This window comes from Larimichthys crocea, chromosome III, assembly GCF_000972845.2.
Source record: "Larimichthys crocea isolate SSNF chromosome III, L_crocea_2.0, whole genome shotgun sequence".
Classification (NCBI taxonomy): Eukaryota; Metazoa; Chordata; class Actinopteri; family Sciaenidae; genus Larimichthys; species Larimichthys crocea.
Window position 1 is genome coordinate 14,072,596 of NC_040013.1, and position 23,203 is coordinate 14,095,798.

At 37.8% G+C, this 23,203-nt stretch overlaps 1 protein-coding gene across 1 annotated transcript in view; it reads left to right on the forward strand.

Moving 5' to 3' along the window:
- LOC104940198 (eyes shut homolog) overlaps positions 1 to 23,203 on the forward strand; it is a 69,455-nt gene that overhangs the window by 31,745 nt on the left and 14,507 nt on the right. The window contains exons 13-15 of the mRNA XM_027277576.1: positions 1,537 to 1,687; positions 10,536 to 10,644; positions 15,721 to 15,944. Coding sequence (XP_027133377.1) covers positions 1,537 to 1,687; positions 10,536 to 10,644; positions 15,721 to 15,944 — 484 coding nt within the window. The remainder of the gene's footprint in view (positions 1 to 1,536; positions 1,688 to 10,535; positions 10,645 to 15,720; positions 15,945 to 23,203) is intronic.

The window sequence follows — 23,203 nt, forward strand, 5'->3', positions numbered from 1 at the left end:
ACAACCTATATTTGTGGTAAACAAAACCAGAAACCATTTCTGACTTTCATTATTAGGCTGACCAGTAAGCCACGATAGAAGATACTTCTATGCGGAGGATAACATCTTTTTTGCTACAATTCACCGCCCTTATGGAATTGAAGAAATTTTAATTTAAAGATCAGCAGATCAGAATTACTGCATCACCCTACTGGAACAATTTAGCCAAGTCGATTTTATTTATAAAGGTGCATTTAAAAAAACAAATTAATTTAGATTTACAGTACACAGATATTTGTACAAATGCCACAGCCACAAAGGCTAGTGAAAGGCCAACAGAGAAAAGCAGAGAGATTGTGGTACTGTGGCACACAGATATGATCCAGCACATACTGGTGCAGTCCTGGTGCATTGTACTGGGAACCATTATCACAGTTGGATGCTGGTTTATGTTTGATGCCCAGACAGATAGCTTCCCGTGGCATGGATTCTCAGAGGACCAGGTTGGTACATCAAGGACTGTCCGACCCAAAAAGTGTTCTTTGTGGTCCATCATTTTGGTTTCCACAGGTGGTGGAGCCCTGTGAGGAGCCCTGTGTTTACTTTCTTGCAGTCTCTATTAGAACAGGCTCTGCAACACTGATCTCTTTTTGTCTCAAGGGTTTTCAGCAGGGATTGGTCTTTAATCAGTCCTCTCTCCCCTCTTTCCTCAACTATTTCCTGCAAGCCCTTGCAGGTGGAAGTATCTGGTGGAAAGTTTCTCTATGCCTCGGTAATGGTGGTACTTCAGACCTTTTCAAAAAGCTCTTCAAGCCCTGTGGTTAGATGTCACTCTGGTTATTGTCTTTTTCTGTTATCTTGTTACTTTTAACTTGGCTAAAATTGACTGACATTTATGCCACTTGGTCCATCCAAGCTGAACGCTTGAACAAAAAAGTTAAGTAGCGCTAAATGTCTATGCACTGTTTACGCCCTGTGTCTATAGGCTTGTAGGGTGTGCAACAATTTGAACTGGGTTCTTGGTAAACTCCTGTGTAAACAAAGGCATACTTTTTGGCTGTGCCATGGCATTTGTTGGCGTCAAGCAGGAATCTTCCCTTGGGTTTTCATGTGTCGGATATTGATTACAAGTATGGCTTTGTAGTCAACACCCTGAGATTTATCAGGTTCCTCTAGAGTTCTATTTGCTTACGTTGGTACAATATAGCAGGACAGATGGATTGGGTGATCATTGTGCAAAGTCAGCCATATGTTCACATAAGTTAAAAGCAAATGCAAAAAAGTTCTTTACATCCATCCACCCTGCTGACGCATTACTTACTGTACCACTATGTTAATGTCAAACCATTATCTATTTCTAACCATGTCACCATCATCTCCTTGTTTAAACTTTTTTTTTTAATTATTTTACACACACCGAGGGGACTCGTTCTCTATATTCAGTGTCTTGACCGTTTTGACCTGAAGTAATATCATGAATATTGCAACTTACATAATGTATTTGATTATACAACTTGATAATACAGAAAAAAAAAACACATTTTCTGACTCTTTCAGCTCAGGAGCAGAACTTTGGCGATCAGTTCCTTCATGTGATCCTTCAAGATGGAAGCCCTGTTGCTAAACTTGGGTGTGGAGGCAGTCGGGTTTTGAATGCAGCTGCAGGCCAGAGCATCAATAATAACAGATGGACGACAATCACAATCCGGTATGATATGTTTCTCCTACTTTTACCTCTATTCCTCAAATCATTATCACTGTCTTAGAAATAACACTTTTTGGAATCAGTGTTGAACATAATATATATTTTGTAACCCATTATTTTTTGAAAAGGGAAGAAAAACAAGATTGTTAGCCTTGTTTTTATGAATCAGGATGTCTCTGTGTAGTGGAAATACAGTAATTGTCACAGTAAAGAAGCCGCCAAGGGCAGATGATATCAGGCAATTAAAAAGGAAAAGAATCAGCTTCACCAATTTAATTCCTGCACTGCCACTTCCAATATAAAGTAACTCAATTGCAACATATTTCACTTTCATGATTTTCAAAAACCTAAATAAGAGTGAAGAAAAAAAATGTGAACAAAATCAAAACTTTGAATAAGTACTTACAGTGTGTGTGTTTTTTTTTAAGACATTATGTTTAGTGAGATTTTGACACAATGTTGCATGTTATGGTCGCTTTGATAAAGCCCTGTTAAAGTTTATCTGTCCAGTAGCTGTCCACATCAGTGCTGATCAGAGAATTTGTTCTCCAGTGATACAGAACTACAATGAAAGCTCACTACATCAGACAAATCCCAGGTTTAATTCCCTGGATCGCTGTGTACCTCAGCAACAGTGCAAGTGACGTGTCAAAATGTCAGTCACATAAACAAAGGAAACTATCCAGTGTGCTCGTAGTTTTAGCACGGTGAGTACAGTCCGCGGTCTTAACACCTAACACTGAAATTCCAATTATATATTCAATGTCATTTCAATATTTGAAACTTATTTTTAGTTTTATTGTTTTGATAGACAAAACTGAGCCATCCGTGGTGTCATTTAGATCACTTACAGATGGTCCACAGTGAGATTTAGGATCATCAACCTTTGATATTCAGTCTGTTGAGAAAATTGGCCATTTTGGTGAATGCTTGTAGAACATTTTCCTGTAAGTGCCCGAGACCCTCTAATCTTGACTACATAGAGTAGGCAAATTTACACCCTCTGAATGACTCAGTGGTTTTCTTATACTTTGAAAATTGTTATGATCTTATATAGGCTCCACTGGACATTTTTTAAAAGGTCTGGCACACATGATGACACATAGTTCAGTGACTCATCAATAGATCCAGGCTGTCCAGATTAATAAATGTGAATGTTGAAAGTAAAATGCAGGCCTACACACTTCACCAAAGCATTTAAATGTTTGTTTGTTTGATCTTATACTCTATTTTCACTATTTGTTGGTTTAATCTATGCATGTACTTTGTTTTCCATGATTCAAACTCATTTTGTTTTTAGCAGTTATATTTCTATTTAGATTCTGTGTCGTATGAATATAATATAAAGCTCTTTTCCATTAGAAAGTCTGAATTCGTTTGTGAATGTTTTAAAAGTTTCAGTGTTTAAGCTTAAATGTGGGCTAAGTGATTCTAGATAATGCAAATCTAACCCAATATACTTTTTTCCACTCCGTGTGCCAAGAAACTCGCAGCAAACCTTTAGATTGAATGCATGACATGACACAAAATGATGACAAAACATAATATGACACATAAAAATAAATAATGTAAAGATATATGTAAAAAAAAATATGTATGCAAATGCTTTTATGTTGAGCCTCAGTAACACAGTATAGTATAGTGCATGAATAGCATGGCACAGTCTGGAGTCAGATGGTAGTGGCTTTGTAAGATTAATAATGTAATAATCAAAAGCAATTACTTCCCACACTTATCTCTAGATTTAGCTCTTTCTGGGTGCAATTGTTCCTTAAAAGCTACAAGCAGCAAATGTAGCAACTATTTTGGAATATCAGGATAAAACAGTTGACTTCTGAGCATTTGGCAACCGATTTGCAACCGGATCCACATGCATTTGTGCTACTTGCTAGTTTCATCCAAATAGGTGTGATCACAATGCTTCCTCATGCACAGCTGATCTTCTGTCTCAGTAGTGCACACAGGCGTATAGCTCAAGCACTCTGGGGCAGAGTGCTGCTGGGCTCTGGCTCTATTTAGGCTTGATCGGTTCAGCAATTGTATTCATATGCAAATGAATGCATGACATCATCTGGTCATGTTTAAGCAGTGAATACCTACTTTCCTTGGATGATAGTTGGCAACAATGAATACAGCTGCGGCAAGTTGCTGTCAGTATCTATGCGGTGCAGGGATGTGGTTGTATTTAACTGAAAATAATCCGAGCTTCAAACAGGGAAATACAAATCGCATGATGTCACTGTAACACAGACACATCTCCCTCTTTTTTCTCATTTTCTTCCCTCTTCGACCTCTTCTGGTGACTTACAGAACATCAAAAAAAAGAGAAAGTCTTTGCCTTTTGCTTTCACATGAATACATTTAAACTACTTTGACTCGCTCATGTAATACACATAGCTGGCTGCTTTTTGCACCGATGCAGCATTGTTGACATGAAGAAGTGATATAACGTCGTAGCTACTATGAAAAAAAAGGAAAGGCACTTCGCTTTCTTGATGCTCATCCATGCTGAGCTTTTATGCACTGTAGTTTTGAAAATGACATAATTGCTGCATCAAGTAGCTATGATGATGAGCACAAAACAACACAAACAATGCGAAGAGGGTTTATTTAAATAACATTAAAAGCCCTCTAGTGGGTGGCGTACACAGCTGTTCTTGCAGCTTAAATGTTTTAGCTCTACATTGTTCACACTCCAGTAGCAACACTATTTAGGTAATAAATATACATAAATCAAAATATAACATAATAAAATATTCATATTCCAAAACTCAGCATGAAATGATATCTAAGAGTTTAGTTTTTTTTTTTTTTTGACCCGGTCCCATTTGCAGTTCTGTCAAAGCCACAGAGGAAAGCTGTTCATTGCTAATCATTCTCAACAAAAGGATGAAAGACATTGTGAATATTTAATCGAGAATTTAGCAACCTCTTCTGACACTAAACATAATTGAATGGATCACACTTTTCTTTTGAGCAGATTTTGTAGAGCAAGATTGCCCTAAAACAATCAAAACAATCCAAACAGGCTGCCATATACATGAACCATATGGAGACCTCTTCATTAAAATGAGCCAAGAAGAGCTTGCATTTGATTTACTTTCACTTTCTACTCTGTCTAAAACTGCAGTCTGTCTGGAAGTCTGCATGGAATAGAAACAGCAGGTTTGGTTTGAGGGATGTAGGATATTACAGCTTATATTTATTCAGGCGCGCTATCAATAGCTATGCAGATTTTCTGAATGTAATGGTGTTACGGTGCATTGTGTTTTCCAGTGAAAGAATGTGAAATGGACAGGCGGATTGATGGTAGATGTAAAACCCTCAAAATATTACCATAACATAGCAACTTTAAAGTATGTTTCCTGTTTCTAAAAATATTTAATTGGATTTTTTTTTACAATTAAATTTGTAGCACTCCTACACTTTATACTTGACAAGACAGAAAGCCACTACTGAAATGCCCCGTGCTGCCATATAACTTCAAAAAGGGGAGTGTGCAGTGGAGGGACGCTGTGTCATTTTTCATTTGGGGAGGACATATTTGTTGTTGTTGGTTTGTTTTCTTTCTTTTTTTTTCCTTCTTTCTTTTTTTTTGATGTCTGTTTTCCTTTGGGGATGTTTGGGGCAATACTGCTACGATTAAAAATTTGAGAGAGGCAGACACTCCCCAAACACTCCCCTGGTCATTTTTGTGAGGCTGTGTACATTATTGTTTGAATCCCGTCGTGCTTAGCATTGACTATTTGGAGTCATTTTTCTTTGCACATAGTCAGAGATTAACAAGGATGACACATAGCATTTCTGCCGCATCACATTTCTTTCCTTGTCACAGGTGAACTCAGAGTCCCTGGCAGATAGATTATTCAAATTTATGCTATTTTTGTGGGTACGTTTTTTTTTCCTTTCTAGTCAAAGGAATGGCAGTAGTGTGCATGGCTCTGACTTAGTGGGACTATTCTTTTTTATGTCTGAGGATTTTATGTCGAGCATCTCATGGGTGTTTATGTTCATGCTGATTTCTTTTTAAAATGCACTGGCTATTTAGTGTCAGTATAGAGCCAAGCATCAATACCTGGCCATTATATCTGCAATTTTCTGAAATGTTGAATGCTGTTGAAATGTCAGTATTATGCTTAATCATGGAAAGTACAGGGCCCAACATATAATCTGCATGTTTATTAAGTGACTGGATAGAGTGATGTTGCCTGAGACATGATGTTTCTCTTGTACACATATTGTACATCTGAAACAACTTGCAGTCAGTATTCTGCTCAAGGAGACAATGGTATGTGGACAGGGTGAGCCAGGGATCAATCCAGCAAACCTATGACTAATGCAGAGGCCAGGGAGTTTGTAGCACTGTCTCTCTGTTGAGAATTTGAAGTCTGAGGCCTAATCTGAGATAACTCCTTTTACAACTTCCCTGTTATTTTCTCGAACTTCAAAAATTTCCACCAGAGACACAGCAGACGATGTACAAATGTTTTTACAGGCTGAGTAGAACTGCCTTCAAGAAGTAAGTTGATCCTCATGTGTAAAATTAGTAGAGTGTCCCTTTTTAACCCACCCTAAGTCTTCACATATCTTTATAGATGACCTTATTATGCACTCTTACTGTAGGCTATTTTCTATCAGTCCCGCCATTCCACTCCTACAGTGGAGTCTGTCTCCTTAAAAGTTGGTTACTCATTTCTGAGTCAACCAGCCTTCCCTGCCTCAAATCGTCTATGTCCTGAAGCAATATGTTCTTGCTTTAAACACAAAAGCACATCTAAAATATTAAAACCATTGTGTTGTTGGTAGAAATGCATAAATAAATAACTAACATGTTGCTGTCACTGTTACTTTACACTCATACTCATACACAATACATGTTGGTCTTTAAATAAGTGGAAAGTGCTAGCACTTGCATTGCATGTGGCATTCACAACAGTCACCTCGTCAAAACTTACATTTAATCATGTTTTCGTTCACCACTGAATGCTGTTTTGATGTGAAGTGTACATGTGAAATGTTGCCTAGCAACAGCTGCTGTAAAAAGAAGAAAACAGCCGAGTGCTGTGAGAAGAAACTCTCAATTTCAAATGAGTGGCACAAATGCAGAGTCTGAGTTGTTTGAATGTATGGACACTGAGAAAGAGAGTTCTGTCCAGGTCAGAAACACCTGTTCACCTCTGTCCACTAACCCGGTGACACGCTTGCTAATAAAGAATTAAGAGGGCTGCTCCGTGTCCATTGGTCTGCTGTGCATTTTGGTGTACACACAGGGGTGTGTAGGGTTATAGGTAACTCAAAAGTAAAATAACCAGCGCTGTATTTAGTGTTTATCTGAGTAATGGCTGAAGTAATCCCTTTGCAGTTTGGAAAAGTAATTAGTAAACAGCAATTGATTACTTTTTCGAACAGTGGACAGAGCCCATCCTTAGCAGTTCCCCAACTGGGCATTAATGGCTAGAAGAGTAATGGGGAAACAACGTGGATTTTGGGGATGTGCCATCCCGTATGTGCAATTGGGTGAGACAGTGGGGTCTTAATATTAAGCTTCTTTTTTTAAAATCCACATCCTCTTGACACAATGCCAAGTGTGAGGTAGTGTGTTTATCAATCACACTGTATTCAGCGTTGTATTGACAAGTACCCCCATAAAAGATTAATCCAAGAGGCAACCAGCAGCCCTGCCTTCTCACTGGGAATTTCTTTTGTGAAGCCCCACAATGCCAAGAGGCTTGCTGTGTGCTGTCTAATTGTATTGCTGGAGATATAATGATAGAACACAGGCTACCCAAATTAATTGAGGCTTGCCTGTCACAGTACAAATTATGCAGCAAATGCTGCAGTGCCGCGTGTGAGAAAGTCACTGCACCAGAACCAGAGCAGGCATTACAGTCAATGTAGGTGTAGATCATGGGCTGATACGGGGCTTGTTGCACTTAAGGAAAAACCAACAAACAACCCTGATGTGTTGTGTAGCAGGTGCTGTGGTTTAATGTGACATTAATGCGTGATTGTATGAATATTGAGTTCAATTTCTCTCTTTTCAGTCACACCTAATGTGTACCTCGACAGCCTGTCATGCTAAGAAGAATATCAAAGTAACAGGTGGTACTAATCTTCCTTATATGTGTAATATGAGTGACCCATTTACATTCTGTCTGCTCGCAGGTATGAAACACTACTGAGCATAGTTGCAGAACTAATAGACTCTTAACTCCAAATCACTAAATTACTTGCAAATTATAAATTCAGCACTAACGTGTTCCACATTATCAGTTGCTTTTTGTTAGAATCTGAAATATGGTTATAATAATAAGCCGTTGAAAAAAATACATCTTGCCTATCAGCCAGTGAACACTGTTGCAAGGGCACTAGTGCAGTGCATGATGTTTTACTGCCATCTGTTGCCAATGCTTTCAGATGTTTTATGCAATAGTAATATTTTAATGATGATCCTCCCTCATTATTAATTTTCTGCAGGGGACTGTGAAGGAGGCACATTCAAGTAGGATTGTGAACACCAACCATCAGGTTTAACAAATACCTTTGTGTAAAGGTGCTGTGCTGAAAATATTTGCAGGGTCCCTTAACATTGCAGGTAATATTTCAGTGGTGATCCTTGGGAAAGTTGCAGTGATGCTGTTGCACTGAATTAGTCACACACAAGACACGCTCTAAATGAGGATGTTAGAGATGACAAATCACTTATGATTAGAGCATTAGCCAGATGAAGAAATGCATAAATGATGATGGAGTAAGTAGAAATGATTACAGCCATATTGTGTTTTTGTGTGTTTGGAGGAAATGAAATATTCACGTGTTTTTTGTTTGTTTACCTCAAGTTGAGAATTTGCCTTTGTTGGTCCTTTGAGACCGAGCACTGAATGGTGCACAGGGAGCCCAATGAGGAAATTACACAGTACTTCATCTCTGTATTAGATAAACCCCGGCCTCTTTTTCTTCATCTTCACTCATATGTTTGTTTGTGTAATGTAATCCATTGTGTTTTTTTGTTTGTATCTCTATGTGTGTATGTGTGTGTGGATTGCGAGTATCTGGGCCTTTAGGGCATATTCCTAGCTGTCTAGCTACTAGACCGAGTAAAGTAGTCATAGTCATCTTTATAAATAGTCATTTTTGCCTTAGAGCAAGACCAATGTAAATTAGCCCGGTGGAGCATTCAATGTGCTCATGAGAGCTCATCATGTAACATCATCCTGTTTGCTTAGTGAGCATGCTCTCTGTGTCTCATAGGGACAGTCTTTGTAGCATTAGCAGGCCAAATGAAAAGCTACTATAGTAAGCACCGAACTATGTTCCAGCTACCCTGTGCTAGTGGGAGATTTCTAACAGTATTGTGATGTTTCATACCTCACTAGCACTTTTGCTGCACACAGATATGGGCTTTAATATGTGATAATTCCAGTTATATCATAAGGATCTTGAAAGTAAACACTGGGCCAGGTAGATTTCAGAAGTCACTCACTGAGAATTGGAGAATGACCTGAAGAAACAAACCTGGCACCCTGAGGATGGTGATAAATGTTTTCTGTGGACATTAGGTTGCATTTCACGTTTGCAGGTTTAAATGTCCCTTAATAATTTATCAGTGTGTGTGTACAAAACAGCTCCCATGATTTACACACCTGTAATTAGTCCTACCTGAAGTTGTATGCATGTGACTGCCTTGGGGAGGTGTCCTGGAAGGCTGTTTCAAATTAGCAGGAGGGTGATTGCCCTCATTGTTTCCATCTGGCCATTAAAAGCAGACTTTTGAGAGTTTTTCCTCATCAACAGTGGTGCAGGGCAAAGGATGGTTGAATGAAATTTTCACATAATCAGATTTTTGCAGATCAGAGATGCATTATGTGTGTTACGTGTCCACAGGCAAGCAATGAATAAACGGAGGAACAAAAAGTGCACCGTATAGATTACTCCCTAACAGAAACGTGTATGTGTGCATGACCCTTTGCATAATGTGCAGCCCCGTAAAGAGGCTGCGATTGCATATTGCTGGTATAAAGCCAATGATGAATTAGAGAGAGGGAATCACTTGACTTTGCCAAAGCTGGAATATGACACAAGTAGACCAGCTACTTAACATTATGGCTGCAACATTAATGACTAGTAGAATTGTATATTTCCCCAGAGAGACACAAGGGGTCAAATGATAAAATTGTCTTCCTACTCATTAGATTTATAATGTATATCTAGTTTGTGCCCTCATTTTTATCATTAATTAATCCTGAATGACATAATGAGCACTTACACCCATGATAATGCTTTCGCAGGCTGATTTGTTTGCTTCTTATTGTTGTTTATATATATATATTATATTTAAAATAGTAATACATATCATGTACTGTGCTTGGTGAAGTGAAATCAACTGGTTCTGACTCCTCTGCACTGTCTCAGTATGCTTTAGCTAGAGTGTATATGCAGACGTTATTATTTATATGAGTTGAGGAACACAACAACTTAAAGATTATCACTGCAGCACTGAGCACAACCCTATTTATGTACGCATGATTTCAATCCAGCGGTGGAAGCTTCTCTCTATTTTTGTTGTCTCTCCTGGGTCTTAGGCGTTAGCAGAGAATGCAAATGCAGAACTGTTTCCAATCCAATCTACCAGTGCATAAAGCGTCTCAGAAAATGACATGTAATGTATAAGAAGTCAGACATTGTCACTTTATAGCAGAGCCTCAATGGTCACATTAGCAGCTTCACTGCTGTGACTGCTCTGTCTGACTCTCCACCAGAATGTTTTTCATGCTTTGCTGGATTTATTGTGAGTATCAGATAGCTCAGCCTTTCTAACTGACCCTGGTGTGTCTTTGTTCTCTCTTCACAGATACAATCTGCCTTTTGGCAAACAAGGTGGGTCATGTATGATTGAAATAGCTGCAGATAATGGCACAGCTCAGCGTCTCGAGGAGTTCGTGTCACAACCCATGTCAGAGGTAAGCTGACCTGCGTGCAGTCAAATCAACCCTTTGTACTACCATATTCTCAAATTAGCATTTCTAATCCGTAATCAAGTCTTTTGTATCTGCTTCTTCTTAGACATATTAAAATGTTAATTACTGAAATAACTTGCCATGCATGACTTCCATCCATGAGCGAACAATCAAAGGAAGTACAGCTTTTACAACCAGTTATACACTGCTCTTTGAGAGAATGTCATTACGTTTTAAAACAATTTGCATATCAATCATAGTTTGGATTAGTCTTTGTCTTACTCTATTCACTTATGTTTAACATCATTATCTAACTTTCTTTGAATCAGGTGAATTTAAGGATAAACCTGCTCATGCAATACATTTTATTCTTTTCTATTAAATGGGCGTTCAGACCAAAGGAAAAAAAGATTCAAGAGGCTGAGTTGGCGTTGCTTCAGGTGCTTTTGAGACATGAAAAAACCACAACGATGACATGAAAATAATCTAGGAATTCCAGTTTGAATGATAGGTCTATGAGTTTGCAGCCTTTCAGGTGCCAGAACCCTGCATAGCAGTTTCTAAAATTATGAGGAAATTATTAGGAAGTATCACAGCCACAATCTTTTTATCTTTTATCATAATCATCATGAGATAAACAAAAATGAGCGCATCATTCATTTTACAAAGTAATCTTCCAGGAATGTGCGCACATTTGACTGGCCGCCACGGCACCTTGCCAGATGATGACAAACAACTCTGCATTTTTTCAGTCTTAAAGCAGCCTCAGTCTCATTATTTAACAGCATTTGTAATCAAAATTACTTGATTAGATAGTTTCTAACTGAAATCCTGATTCTGTTGATTGTTTGTCTGTTTAGGCAACATTTAAATTTTTTTAATAGAGAAAACATTTGAATATGTCCCTCATAGTAAAGTTCTGAATAAAAATATTGTTTTGGAGTTTGTACTCAGCACTACTTAATCAAGGAATACTTTTAAAGGAAACTGTTAATTGTGTTAATTGAAAGGTTTATATGAGCTAAAAGCACCTGGCACCTGCTGCCTGTAGATAGAGCTAAATTATGGACTCTATGGGTGTGCAATTTTTATGTCCTTAACTATTAATAGAACTCATGAAAGCAGCATCATGAGCAGATTAGCCACATGTTTTCAAATCCAGCCCAGCACACTGTTTTAAGTAGCAGCAGTCGCTTTATGAATAAAGAACAGAAGCTACCATTTACAACACTTGCACCTGTTACATCATTTGCCACCCTGCAAATAATGTCCTTAATGGGAAGAATGTAAGCTGCACTAAGCACTAAGCTAGTTCTCACTTGTTAATCACAGACTGATCTTTTCACTCTGGATCATTAATTTGATTAACAACACCTATATTTGTTATTAAATTAATAATTTTGTTTTTCACTCTCAAAGACGCAGAGAGGGGCTCAACCTTCCCACAGGCTCAACATGCCTCCCTTCCCTCAATGTGATTTATGGTCATCTAATTTGAGATGCCAAGATGTTTTTTTTTTTTCCCTCCCCCCTTCATAACACATTTATTATCTTTGTTGCAGTTATGTTGCATTTTGGTTGCCAATTACCCTTTGCCAACTTTTATAGAAGAGTAATGTATTACCATGATTTAAAGATATGCTGAACGGATTGGTTTTGCTTGTAGTTAGCACCGAACAACAGTCAAATTAAACAAGACGAGATTTGTACACTTTAGACAACAGATTATATTTGCTGGCATATGACAGTTGAGCTTGGCGCAAATCTAATTCAATTACATCCAGTAAGAAGTAAGTGATTTTAAACCAGATTAATAAAATTGATGCAATATGACATTGCGCTGCCACAGAGGAGCTTTAAACCAGCAGTCCACACATGGCGATGCTGCAGACCTTAGTGAGACAGAGGCAGTTTAGAAGATGTCAGTGCCACACTACTCACCACAACTACCAGATAAACTAGTATTTGCAAAATTATAGGTGATAATTGATGGACCAGAAAATAAAACAAGTCATAGACACTATTACTATTGCAGCTTAGATTCAAAATCAACAGGAGCAGTGACCTACAAAAACGAGATCAAACATGTCATTATTTTTGGGTGATTATACACTAATGAAAACATCTATTTGCATATTATGTTCAATTTCTGGTATATTCAGAAAATATATATAACACAAGGGAGCTTTTAAATCTCACAGACTGTCAGTGTCAGGGTTCAAGAGCTGAAGTATTATGAACATACTGACTACGTCTGCTACATTGAAAGCTTTTAGTGCTCATTTACAATTTACTGCCCAATAAGTTTTTTCCCTAAAGACATTGTGTTTTTCAAAGTGACCAAGCTGCGCATCGAAACATCTGAACAGGCCTCATATGTACATAAGACTATCTAGAAATGCAATAATGAAATAGATGCCACGTTGACTGATGCCGCTTTCAAACAGAAGTCAAGAATCAGCATACGGCACTTATGAACTCACTTTGTGAATCCACTCACATCAGTCATGAATATTACATCAGCGGGTATTTCAAATGGACTCCTCTCATAAACATGGTAAACACACTTGAAGGCACCATAAAAAGTCATTCCATATCAGCCCATCACAATCATGCAGCTCTGGTGGCTCATAGCTGGTTATATCACATAAAATACACTTTAACTCATTGTAAAAGTATGCTGCCACAGCTGCTTATTTTATTTGAATCTTCTGCTTTGTTAAAGGCTCTCAAGTTTGCGAAGACATTACTACACGTTCTCATGAACCCTGTCACCCGCGTGTTTTTATAGGCTTTCATATATGAAGCAGTTATGTCATTTAAAGCTTGCGTTAAGCCAACGTCCCAAATGATTACATGGTCTAACACTTCACTGTCCCTCTACTGAACACCTCCGCTGCAGCTGTCCAACACCTTTCCTCGAATGCCGACATGTAGTCATGATGAATGATACATTTGAGGGATGTCAAAGCTAAGATCCAGTATAATTTATGTTCACGGTGTCATTTAAAAAATCATATTTTATGGATTCCATAGAAAATTAGATATTATTAGCATATCTTTGAATATGTACTCTACCTTAAAGAAGCTTTTTTTTTTCAGAACTGAGCCTTGCAGACAGTGAGTAGGATATATTACATCTGACACTTCCTTCCATAATAACACAATTGTGTCTTTCAGAACTTCAACTCTTTAAATGACTTGAGGGGCCTGTACTGTTAAAGTGAGGTATTAAATCTAATAATCCTCTGTATAAAAAAAAAAGCTGCTCATACTGGCCATAACCACATGTGATAAAATGCCTGCATTTATGTTAACAAGCTTCAACACAGATTGTGAGTGCAGTCAGCACCCACCTCCCAGAGCTGTTGGCAACTGGAAAATGTTTGCCATGCAGTCGTGGGTAAAATACTGAATGTTGTGTTCAAGTGACAGTAATAAAGTACCTGGTTAATAAAAGACTCTAAGTAGTTACTTTTTTATTTTAACATTTTAGGTTGTGCAGAATATTAAAAACATTTCCTCCTCTCTACCCCTCTCTACCTCACATTACATCATGTTAACCCCTAAAGCACACCAATTTAAAAGGCTAACAAAGCACTAGCTACAAGATAAGTAAATATCATTATAATATCATCAAAGATTAACATTAGACATGAAAAATTAATGTAGGTAACATTAGCTAGTTAACTATATTTCCACCTGCATTATGTGCAACTTATTTCAGTATCCTTGTGGAAGTTAGAAGAGCAGTTTTTTAAAACCCGAGTGTTTTTTCAGGAGACACGGCAAGCTCTTCCTGGTAACTGTTGTCTTTTTTATATTTTGGTATAAAAAGTGTCGCCAGATGCAGCCAAGGATTGTAGCTAGAAACTGCTCTTCTGGGTTTTGTTCAGTCATCATGGCATCGTGGTCAAAATACAGGTGGTGCTTATTTTTCTTCCAGGCAGCTGGCAACTTGGCATCTGCAGCAGAGGTGCTCCTCGCACACTCTCCACACTCAATCCACACATTTAGAGCGGGATAGTTGTAACAAAGGTGAAATGCAAACATAGAGTAATAGAGAAGTAGATTACAGTTTCAATTACTCCAATGAATAGTCAAAGGAACATGAAAAGAACTTGCTCCTCTCTTTTTGCTACCCACCCTTCTTGAAATGTTTCAAATATATCCACATTATTTTGTATATTTTGAAGTAAAGTAACAGAAAAGGTCTTTGTTTCTACTGAACAAAATGAAAACGTTCAAATTATAGTGGTTGGATCTGTACGTGTGATTATTACACAAATTAATTGAATTCTAAATTGCAAAAAAAGGGGAGACTGTAAATTATATAACTATTTATACATTGAACAGAAAACCACATTGACTGAGGGGGCTTTATTTTAAAACCAGTGTCACCCTGTTTCATATTTTTGAAATAATGTTTAATGACGCTTTGATAAATGTTGATTTGTCTTTCATAAATTAATCATCATGCATGGTGCGGATATGAAAGTATTATGTAAATCTTCCAAATAGAAAACAGTATTCAATATTCATTTGAATAACCGGGGGTCACTGCTTTGAATGAAATATATGTAATTTAGTTTTTTTTTTTTTTATGCAGTTTTACTTTTGTAGCAGACACAATTATGCCTCACTTGTTTAATTGACCGTTATGGTACGATAAGCTGCAAGTTCAAAGAATTTATCTACATTAATTCTACCCAATTACCTTGCACATCAAAGAAAGCTTGCAGCATTTTTTTTTTAAAATACCACTCTCCCAATGTATCGGATGTGCATTTTCATACATAGGACGTCAGTAGGACTGAAGAAAGAAAGGATCATTACTCCATTTTCCTGTCTGGGTCATGCAGAATAACATCAGCTGATAGTGTTAATCTTTCTTGCTGATCTTAAGATACAGTAAGGTCCTGTTAATGTAATAATAATGTTAATATATTCACACACAAACACTGATATTCTGTTTTTAGCTGCAAAGCTCATACTTGAAGGGGGACATACATATTCTATGATTTAGTGAGATTTACTAAACGATATCACTGATCACTGGCTTTCCACCATTTTTTGCAGGGAACGTTTGGACCCATATTTCTTGGGGATGTTTCGTCCCACTGGGAGATGCATGACGGGAGCGCAAAGGGAGCGAGGAGATTCATTGGATGTATCAGGGAACTTCAGGTCAACTCAAAGGAGATTTTCCTGGTGGGTGAGGCGGTGAGAGGGAGAAACATCAAGAACTGTGACCCACCTGTCTGCCAACACCTTCCCTGTCGTAATGGAGGAACTTGTGTCAGGTACTAGGTCACCTTTTACATGAAAGAAAAATAACTAAACTACCTTTGAACTACTTTGAAGTCATTAAAATTATAAAATCCAGGTTCTCTAATACATTTTCCCTCTGCGATAACAGGACATAACATGCAAGAAATGACCCCAGAAATGAGGTGGAACTAGGGTTACAGACATGCATGCGTCGGGGTGTTTACTGGACATGGCTTATGCTTTAAATAACAAAGGTTAGACCAGCTGTTTCCTCATGTGACTCAGTATGAAGCAGGGCTGTCACAGCCAGTGTTTCTGTTGTAGGAATATATATTCCAGTTTAAATTGTTTTCCCAATCTCAGAAAACATGAATGAAACTGTGGCTGTGCATTGGGAGCTTTGAGCACGCACATCCCTGACAGCCAGCCACTGAAATGACAGTTTTGGCTCCTCTCCCCAGCACCAACCATTTCTTAATGCAGAACTGTCGAGTTTATCTTATCTACTCTGGACTAATTTCAATTTAGGTCCACTTTAGGCTAACTGTGCTCTGTGAGATATAGGACTGGGACTCAGTATCAGCAGAAAATCAACAGAAATGGATTATTAATGAATAATAATGAATTAACTGAAAGTTTCATCAAATTTTGATTGGGATATCCCTATGGAGCCTTTTTGTTTAAGGATGATCTGAGTGTGAATTTAATTTAGTTCATTTAATTTGGTCGCAAGCCACTGTATTTCTAAATACTTTTTTTTTTATTTGACAATAGTCTAACTTCTACAAGGACTGCTGCTTTGCAGGTTGATTAGTTTTTCAGTGTTTGAGTTCTTTGAGAGTTTGTAGCACTGCATCAGTTAAATTTACAACACAACATAAACGTGCAATAACGGAAATTCAGGCGAAAAGGAAACTGACAGCTTCAGTGCGATCACGCCTGCTGTCCCTCAGTTCAGTAACACCTCTGTGAGGAGTCAGCACAGTAACAGAGGTCACTTAGTTGTTGAGTATCTTCCTGCTCCATTCATAATTTTAAGTCCACCTCCTGCTGATGACTTCTAGCTTTGGCTTTGACATTATATGACATTCAACACAAACAACAAAATAACCCCCCAGCAGTGACTTACTTCTACTTATAGAACTTATCTGGCAGAGGAGAAAACACCATTACTGTTAATATGACGGGATTATTACCAATGGCAATATTGTGAGTCACCAGGAGAACGTATCTAAATATTTAAAGCTTCTATAATTAATATGTTTGTATTAACAATTCATCACAAAAAACTACTGAAAGTGTGTGAAAGCAGTCACTCATAGTGATGAACCCACAGAGAATGGTCACCCTACATAGCAGTTCCCCCTCAACTCTAGAGCGTTTTAGCATCTATCACAGCGTTATTTTGGTTTTATGGGCCACGGATTTGCTGGGTTTTTTTTTTGGGGGGGGGGGGGGTTTCCATCACCAGTTTAGTTTCAGCCACAGCAGGCAGCTGTTTTCAATGAAATGGCTCTAAAAACCTACGTGCGCAGCATCAAGCAGCCAACTGTCACCATATCTGAAGAGCCAGATACAGTATATTTTGCTCAGCAGTTGGTGGAGACCAAAATAGAGCTCAAACAAGAGTGAACATATATCAATCAGGTAGACACAAACTAAGCAACGGTTTCTCTGTATCTGCTAGATGTGTAAATAATCAACTGTTCACCGCCACACCAACTTAAAAGATCACTTCAGCACATGATTATTATTATCATTTTTTTTAATGGTGTTTTAGATTGTTTTTGACTGTGATCTCATTTAACATATGAAAGATTTTCACTCCATTGGAATTTAAATTAGTAAATGCAATTTATGCAAAAAAACAGACTGTCATCTCCTGTGTACTCACAGTCAGTTATTTAAATACTTAGAATATCTACTAAAAGAAGATTTAAAGACAGTACTGGCAAAATCTTTGAGTTGCTGTGTAACAAAGGAGTAAGCTAGTCATGTCTAGTTCCTCCCCACTTATTTCTATTATCTACAGTATTTTGATTGCCCAGCAAAGGTAATCCCTGGACCAGATTTTGTCCCTCATGCATGAAGATTTGTTCTTCCTTCATCTTTATCTAGTACAGCTCATCAGACCTCCATCACACCCCACTTACCAGTAATTCTGCCTGTCTTTTTAAGTATGCATTAACAACATATGATGCTCTTTCACCTCAGGTAATCCACAAAGTAGCTTCTCTAAACGTCGTCTACATTGTGTTGTGACACTATAAATTAACAGTTGCTTTTATTAAACAGGGAATGAAAAGGGGCACCGTGAATATTGGAATATGAATGGGTCTAAGAATACCAATTAAGAGCTAGTGGCATTGTGGTCACATTGGCTTGTCATGTGCAAAAGAATGGGCCTTGCAATTATCTGTGTGATGAATATGCGTTAATGCAGTATCCTCTTAAACCATACACCCTGCAGGGGTCATCAGGAGTTCACAGAGCTCTCTTCATCCTGTTAGCTGCCTTGGATTGCCACAATATAATAGAATGAAAAAGGATTTTGATTGTGGGTTCAGTTGAGGTGACTCTCCCCTCCTGTCCCCTTTTCATGTGGTTTTCTGTTCACTTAAGCATGTAGAAATATCAATATTAACCCTGGGAGGATAATGGCTTGTGGTTGGTGGGTAATACATATATATTAGGTATTTAAGTGACATCAATGTGAAAACCTAGGCAATCGGCACCCAAGGACTACAGCCTTTTTTATTCTTCAGTGCCAGCAGCTCTGTGATGGTGATATCTGTTTCATTTATAAACCTCAGCTGTGGGTTCGAGAGACCATGTCATTAGACTGACTGTAAATACAACAGATGGGAATGTGAAAACAGAAATGGTTTGCAAGCAGCGATCATACATTCATGCTATAAATACTTTGTATTTGCTCCGTAACATGAAATAAGAAAAGCGTGAACACCTGTATTTACACAGTCAGACAGTGATTTATCTATTTATTGAGATCAAAATGTTGTTGTAATTCAACAAACCATCCAAAAAAAAAATATGCTGTGACTTTATTAGATATAAGATTACAAAAATACAGAATTAGTTCTCTTTCACTAAGCACACAGCATCTAAAATGAATTAGAAGAAGGGCTGTACGAGACAGAGGGGGCTAAACATCCTAAGCACAGCGGGTTAAGGAAGCTTGAGGCAATATATCGATTTTACAGAATGTTTTAATTTGACGATATCAAACGAGGCACTTAATGTCTATTTATCGGCACCTTTAATTTAAGCTATTGAGTGCTCCATGTGTATGACGTCCAAGTTCTAATGATAAGAGAATGAATCGGCTTCCAGCAGGCTGAAACATCTTCAGTCTGTCAAAAATGACACACTTTTTTAACATTGGAGAGATTAAGAGTTGATCATTTGGAATCAAAGCACATATAATTACTATTTCATGTATCAAATTAGACCATTCAGATATTGTTCCAGAATTGTCACTACCAGCAAGAACCGGTAGAGTTTAGACACCATGTAAGAAATAATTCAAAAACTGGGTGAGTGGGTGAGAGGCAGACTGTGTAATCCATGTGCATCAGTATGTGATGTACTTAATACCTCTGATACATGAACCAGCTTTTATTTCTTTTTTTATTTAAGTATTTTGTAGCAGTAACTATACACTGTAGTAAGCTTAATGAGCTAGATAAAAGATCAATAGCACAGAAAGCAGCAGAATATTTTATATATATTTGCATGTTTACTGGTGTGTTTTATTTAAAATTAATATGCTAATTACTGTGCTTGGGAAAAAACATTTGTTGATGCCTCAATGAATTCCCAGTCTCCGCTGACAACCTTACAGGGATATCACAGGAAGTTACTGCACCCAGTCGACAGCCCGGCACATAAACACATGTTGTTGTTTTTTACACTTTCATAATGATTAAAGAAATGAGATAAAACATGTCAATTAATGAGCTTTAGAGGTTCTGGTAGGCAGATGTTACGTTTGCAAAGAGGTTTAGACTACCTACTTCCTCTGTCTCCAGTCATTGTGTTAAACTAAGTAAGCCAGTCGCTGATGTTCAGCCTCATACCATTCAAATATGAGAGTGATATCAATCTTCTCGTCTCTCAGCAAGAAAATGAATATTTCAAAATTATTCCTCAAATGATTTCTTTCTTCCACAACATTAGCATTCATTTGTACTGATGATTCTGGCCACCTGATAACATAAGTCCAGCAACAAACTGACTTTTCTTTTGGCTCAGTCTTTGGTCTCTACCAACTTCTGAGAAAAAATCACCCTTAAGCAGCTTAATGCCATGTTCTACAACTAGTTTCTAACTTTGTCTATTGTCTATTTTAATGGTGGAGTGCAGCAGATACTTCTGTATTGCTTGCCAGATGGTAGCAAGATGAACAGGCTGTGGCTGAGGATATTGTCCTTAAATATCCTTTGGGCTCTGTGCAGGCACCTCGTACTATCCATATCACTAATGCCAGTGAGAGATGGGTAGATGGGTACCAATGATGTTCTGGTCTTTTTTTAATTACCCACTGCAAAGCCCTGGGTAACACTTTGTTTAGCTGGTCCTCCTACATTTGTAATATTATTCCCATTACTATTATTGATAGTACGACTATTTGTAACACTTCAGTTGTTGATGTTTTTGTCATGAACATACCCTCATAAAGATGCCTCATAAGCCTAAACTAAAGTTTCACCACACTGTAATGTAATGTTATATCAGAACAGTTGAATTTCAACTAATTAGCTGTTGAAACGTTACAAATAAACTATCTGTGTGCAGACTATTCAAGTAAAGTCTGCTGTCCTGGGCCATGCACGCCGCATGCAAATTTGTAATGTTTCAAATCAGGATGCTTTATAATACTCTTCAGTAAAGGTTAACAGGGGTATTTTTCCCTGCTTGAGTTTCCTTAAGAAATGCAGACATACATTTACATAAACAGATCCACATTTGTTACTGATTATAGACGATGGACATATGCTCTCTCACACACACACTGCAGACGTTATGCAGACAGAATTACTTCTTGCTAATTGGCTGCAGGAGAGATGGTGTCTTGCCGTGCTGTGATGGTCCAGCTTCGGTGGCACATAACTTGAGAAAGAAAGTGAAACCAATTTTATCTTAATCAGAGTTTCATCTATACTTGTTTGAAATTACCTATAAAATAACTCAAGGTCCAAGAAACAATTATATTAATTCACCACGAGAAACAAACATAGCTATCATCCCATGTGCGATTAAAGTCCCTGAAGAATATTTCCAGAGAAAACTTGCTCATTACAGTGTTTATTGTCTTTGAATTTTAGAGGACGGGTATATTCAAAACAAATACATGATGGTGTTTTTTGGCCAAATTGGTTATTTTTATACTTTGTCTTGTCTAAAAATGAGTTTCTGAGAAACCTTGACATACTTAGGAGTAACTGCTAAGTAACTGTAAATCTCACATGTCTCTGTCTGAAAAACATACAGGAACATGATTTTTCTTTTAGATTAGACCAGACCTCTGACTCCAAATGAAATAAAATTAAGCACACAACCAAGGAGAATAGGTCAGTGAATTTATGTTATTTCCATGTCTTACATTTGTGTGATGAACTTTCAGAAATAATGCTGAAAATAATCAGATGATTTACTGTACTTTTAAAGGATCAGCCTAGCTGATTATTCTGTTTTTCTTATTGGCAATACATTCCATGACAAGAACAAAAACAATACATTAGTCCACCCCTCAGTACTTCCCAGCTTCTCTACACTGCCTGCAGCACTCAACCCATCTTAGATACAGATATATAGTTTTACTATAAGAGATACTCTGTATCTATATTTCCCGAACACAACTGGGCACTGTAGTTTTTAGCAAATGTGGCTCAAGCAGGAGTAATAGTGCATTTGTTCAGCTGCAGACACAGACGTGTGGTGCCGTAGTCAGTATTTACAGCAGAATGATGCGGTTGACCTAAAATAAACTTGTGCTTGTGTTCATGGTAACAAGGGAACATGTTGTCTAGTGCAACAATATGGCTCACTGATATGTTTTAACTAGTGTTTTTGACAACCAGGAATGAGCTTCATGTGGCTTTGGATAAGCAGCCAATACTTCAGTTTGATTTTGGGATTTGTTAACTGTAAGAAACATTTTGCACATCTGTTTTTTTTTGTTTGTTTGTTTGTTTGTTTGTTTACCAAATGTCACATTGATATAAGAACGTTCAAGACTCTACAGCTATCCGTGGAAATCAAATGTTTCTTTACAGTAATACAAGTGACCGAACTAGAAAGCAAAACATACAGTTTGTGTGTGTGTGTGTGTGTGTGTGTGTGTGTGTGTGTGTGTATGTGGCTTTTGTGGGAAACATTGTGATCTCCAGTCAAAGGAATCTGTTCTCCAGTGAGGTGTCAGACGTCTCCACAGCATTCTAGACAAAAACATCATGTTATTTTATTCATTATCTTATTCATCCAGCACAAGCCCGCCTTCGGTGTGCACATCATTTTTCACTTAGTGGCTGTGTTTCCTTCTTTTGCACTTTTTAAAAAAAATTCCTTTGTCATGTCAGTGATAGTCTGAGCTGATTTTTTTCTCTTTTTTTGTTGTTGTTGTTGTTGTTGTTGTTTTATCTCTCCTTTTAAACACTGTTTCAGTTTTGGTTCCAACAACAACACAACTCAACATTTCTTTTTTATTTCCCCTGTTCACAGAAGTAGGTAGAACTTCACATCATTTGGCTCGATGACAGCTCTCTACTGTTTTCTGCATGTGCTGGTGAGAGGGAGGGCCAGCATGCAGTCTAAATAGATGGTGGACAAGTTTTGTGTTCATAGAGAAAACATTTCAGTAAATCTCACGCATCAAAGAGGCTGGTTGAATTGACAGCTGATTCTTACTCAAGTCTTTTCGTACAAATTCATCTGTCTGAACCTGTGTAAGTGATCTATGAGGTACGCGGAGGTTTAGAAATGTAAAAAGAAACTTGCACATTTGAAAAGTGGAGACTTTAAATGTGAAGTGTTACAGAAAAACACAGCTTTCTGCAGCATGTGGCATGCTCTCTGTTAAACCGTAGAAATATTGTCTGATCCCTTGAGAAAGGTTCTCTCACGCTTTTTTGCATCCTTTCTATAAGGATTTTATTTCAAGTATCATCTAAAGTATGCTTCTCTGTGGCAGCATGTTTCAAAAAGCTCTGTGATGGAGACTTAACAGGCATCACCCATCTTCTCCGCCAAGGAAATGTTTGCAAGGGTGCCT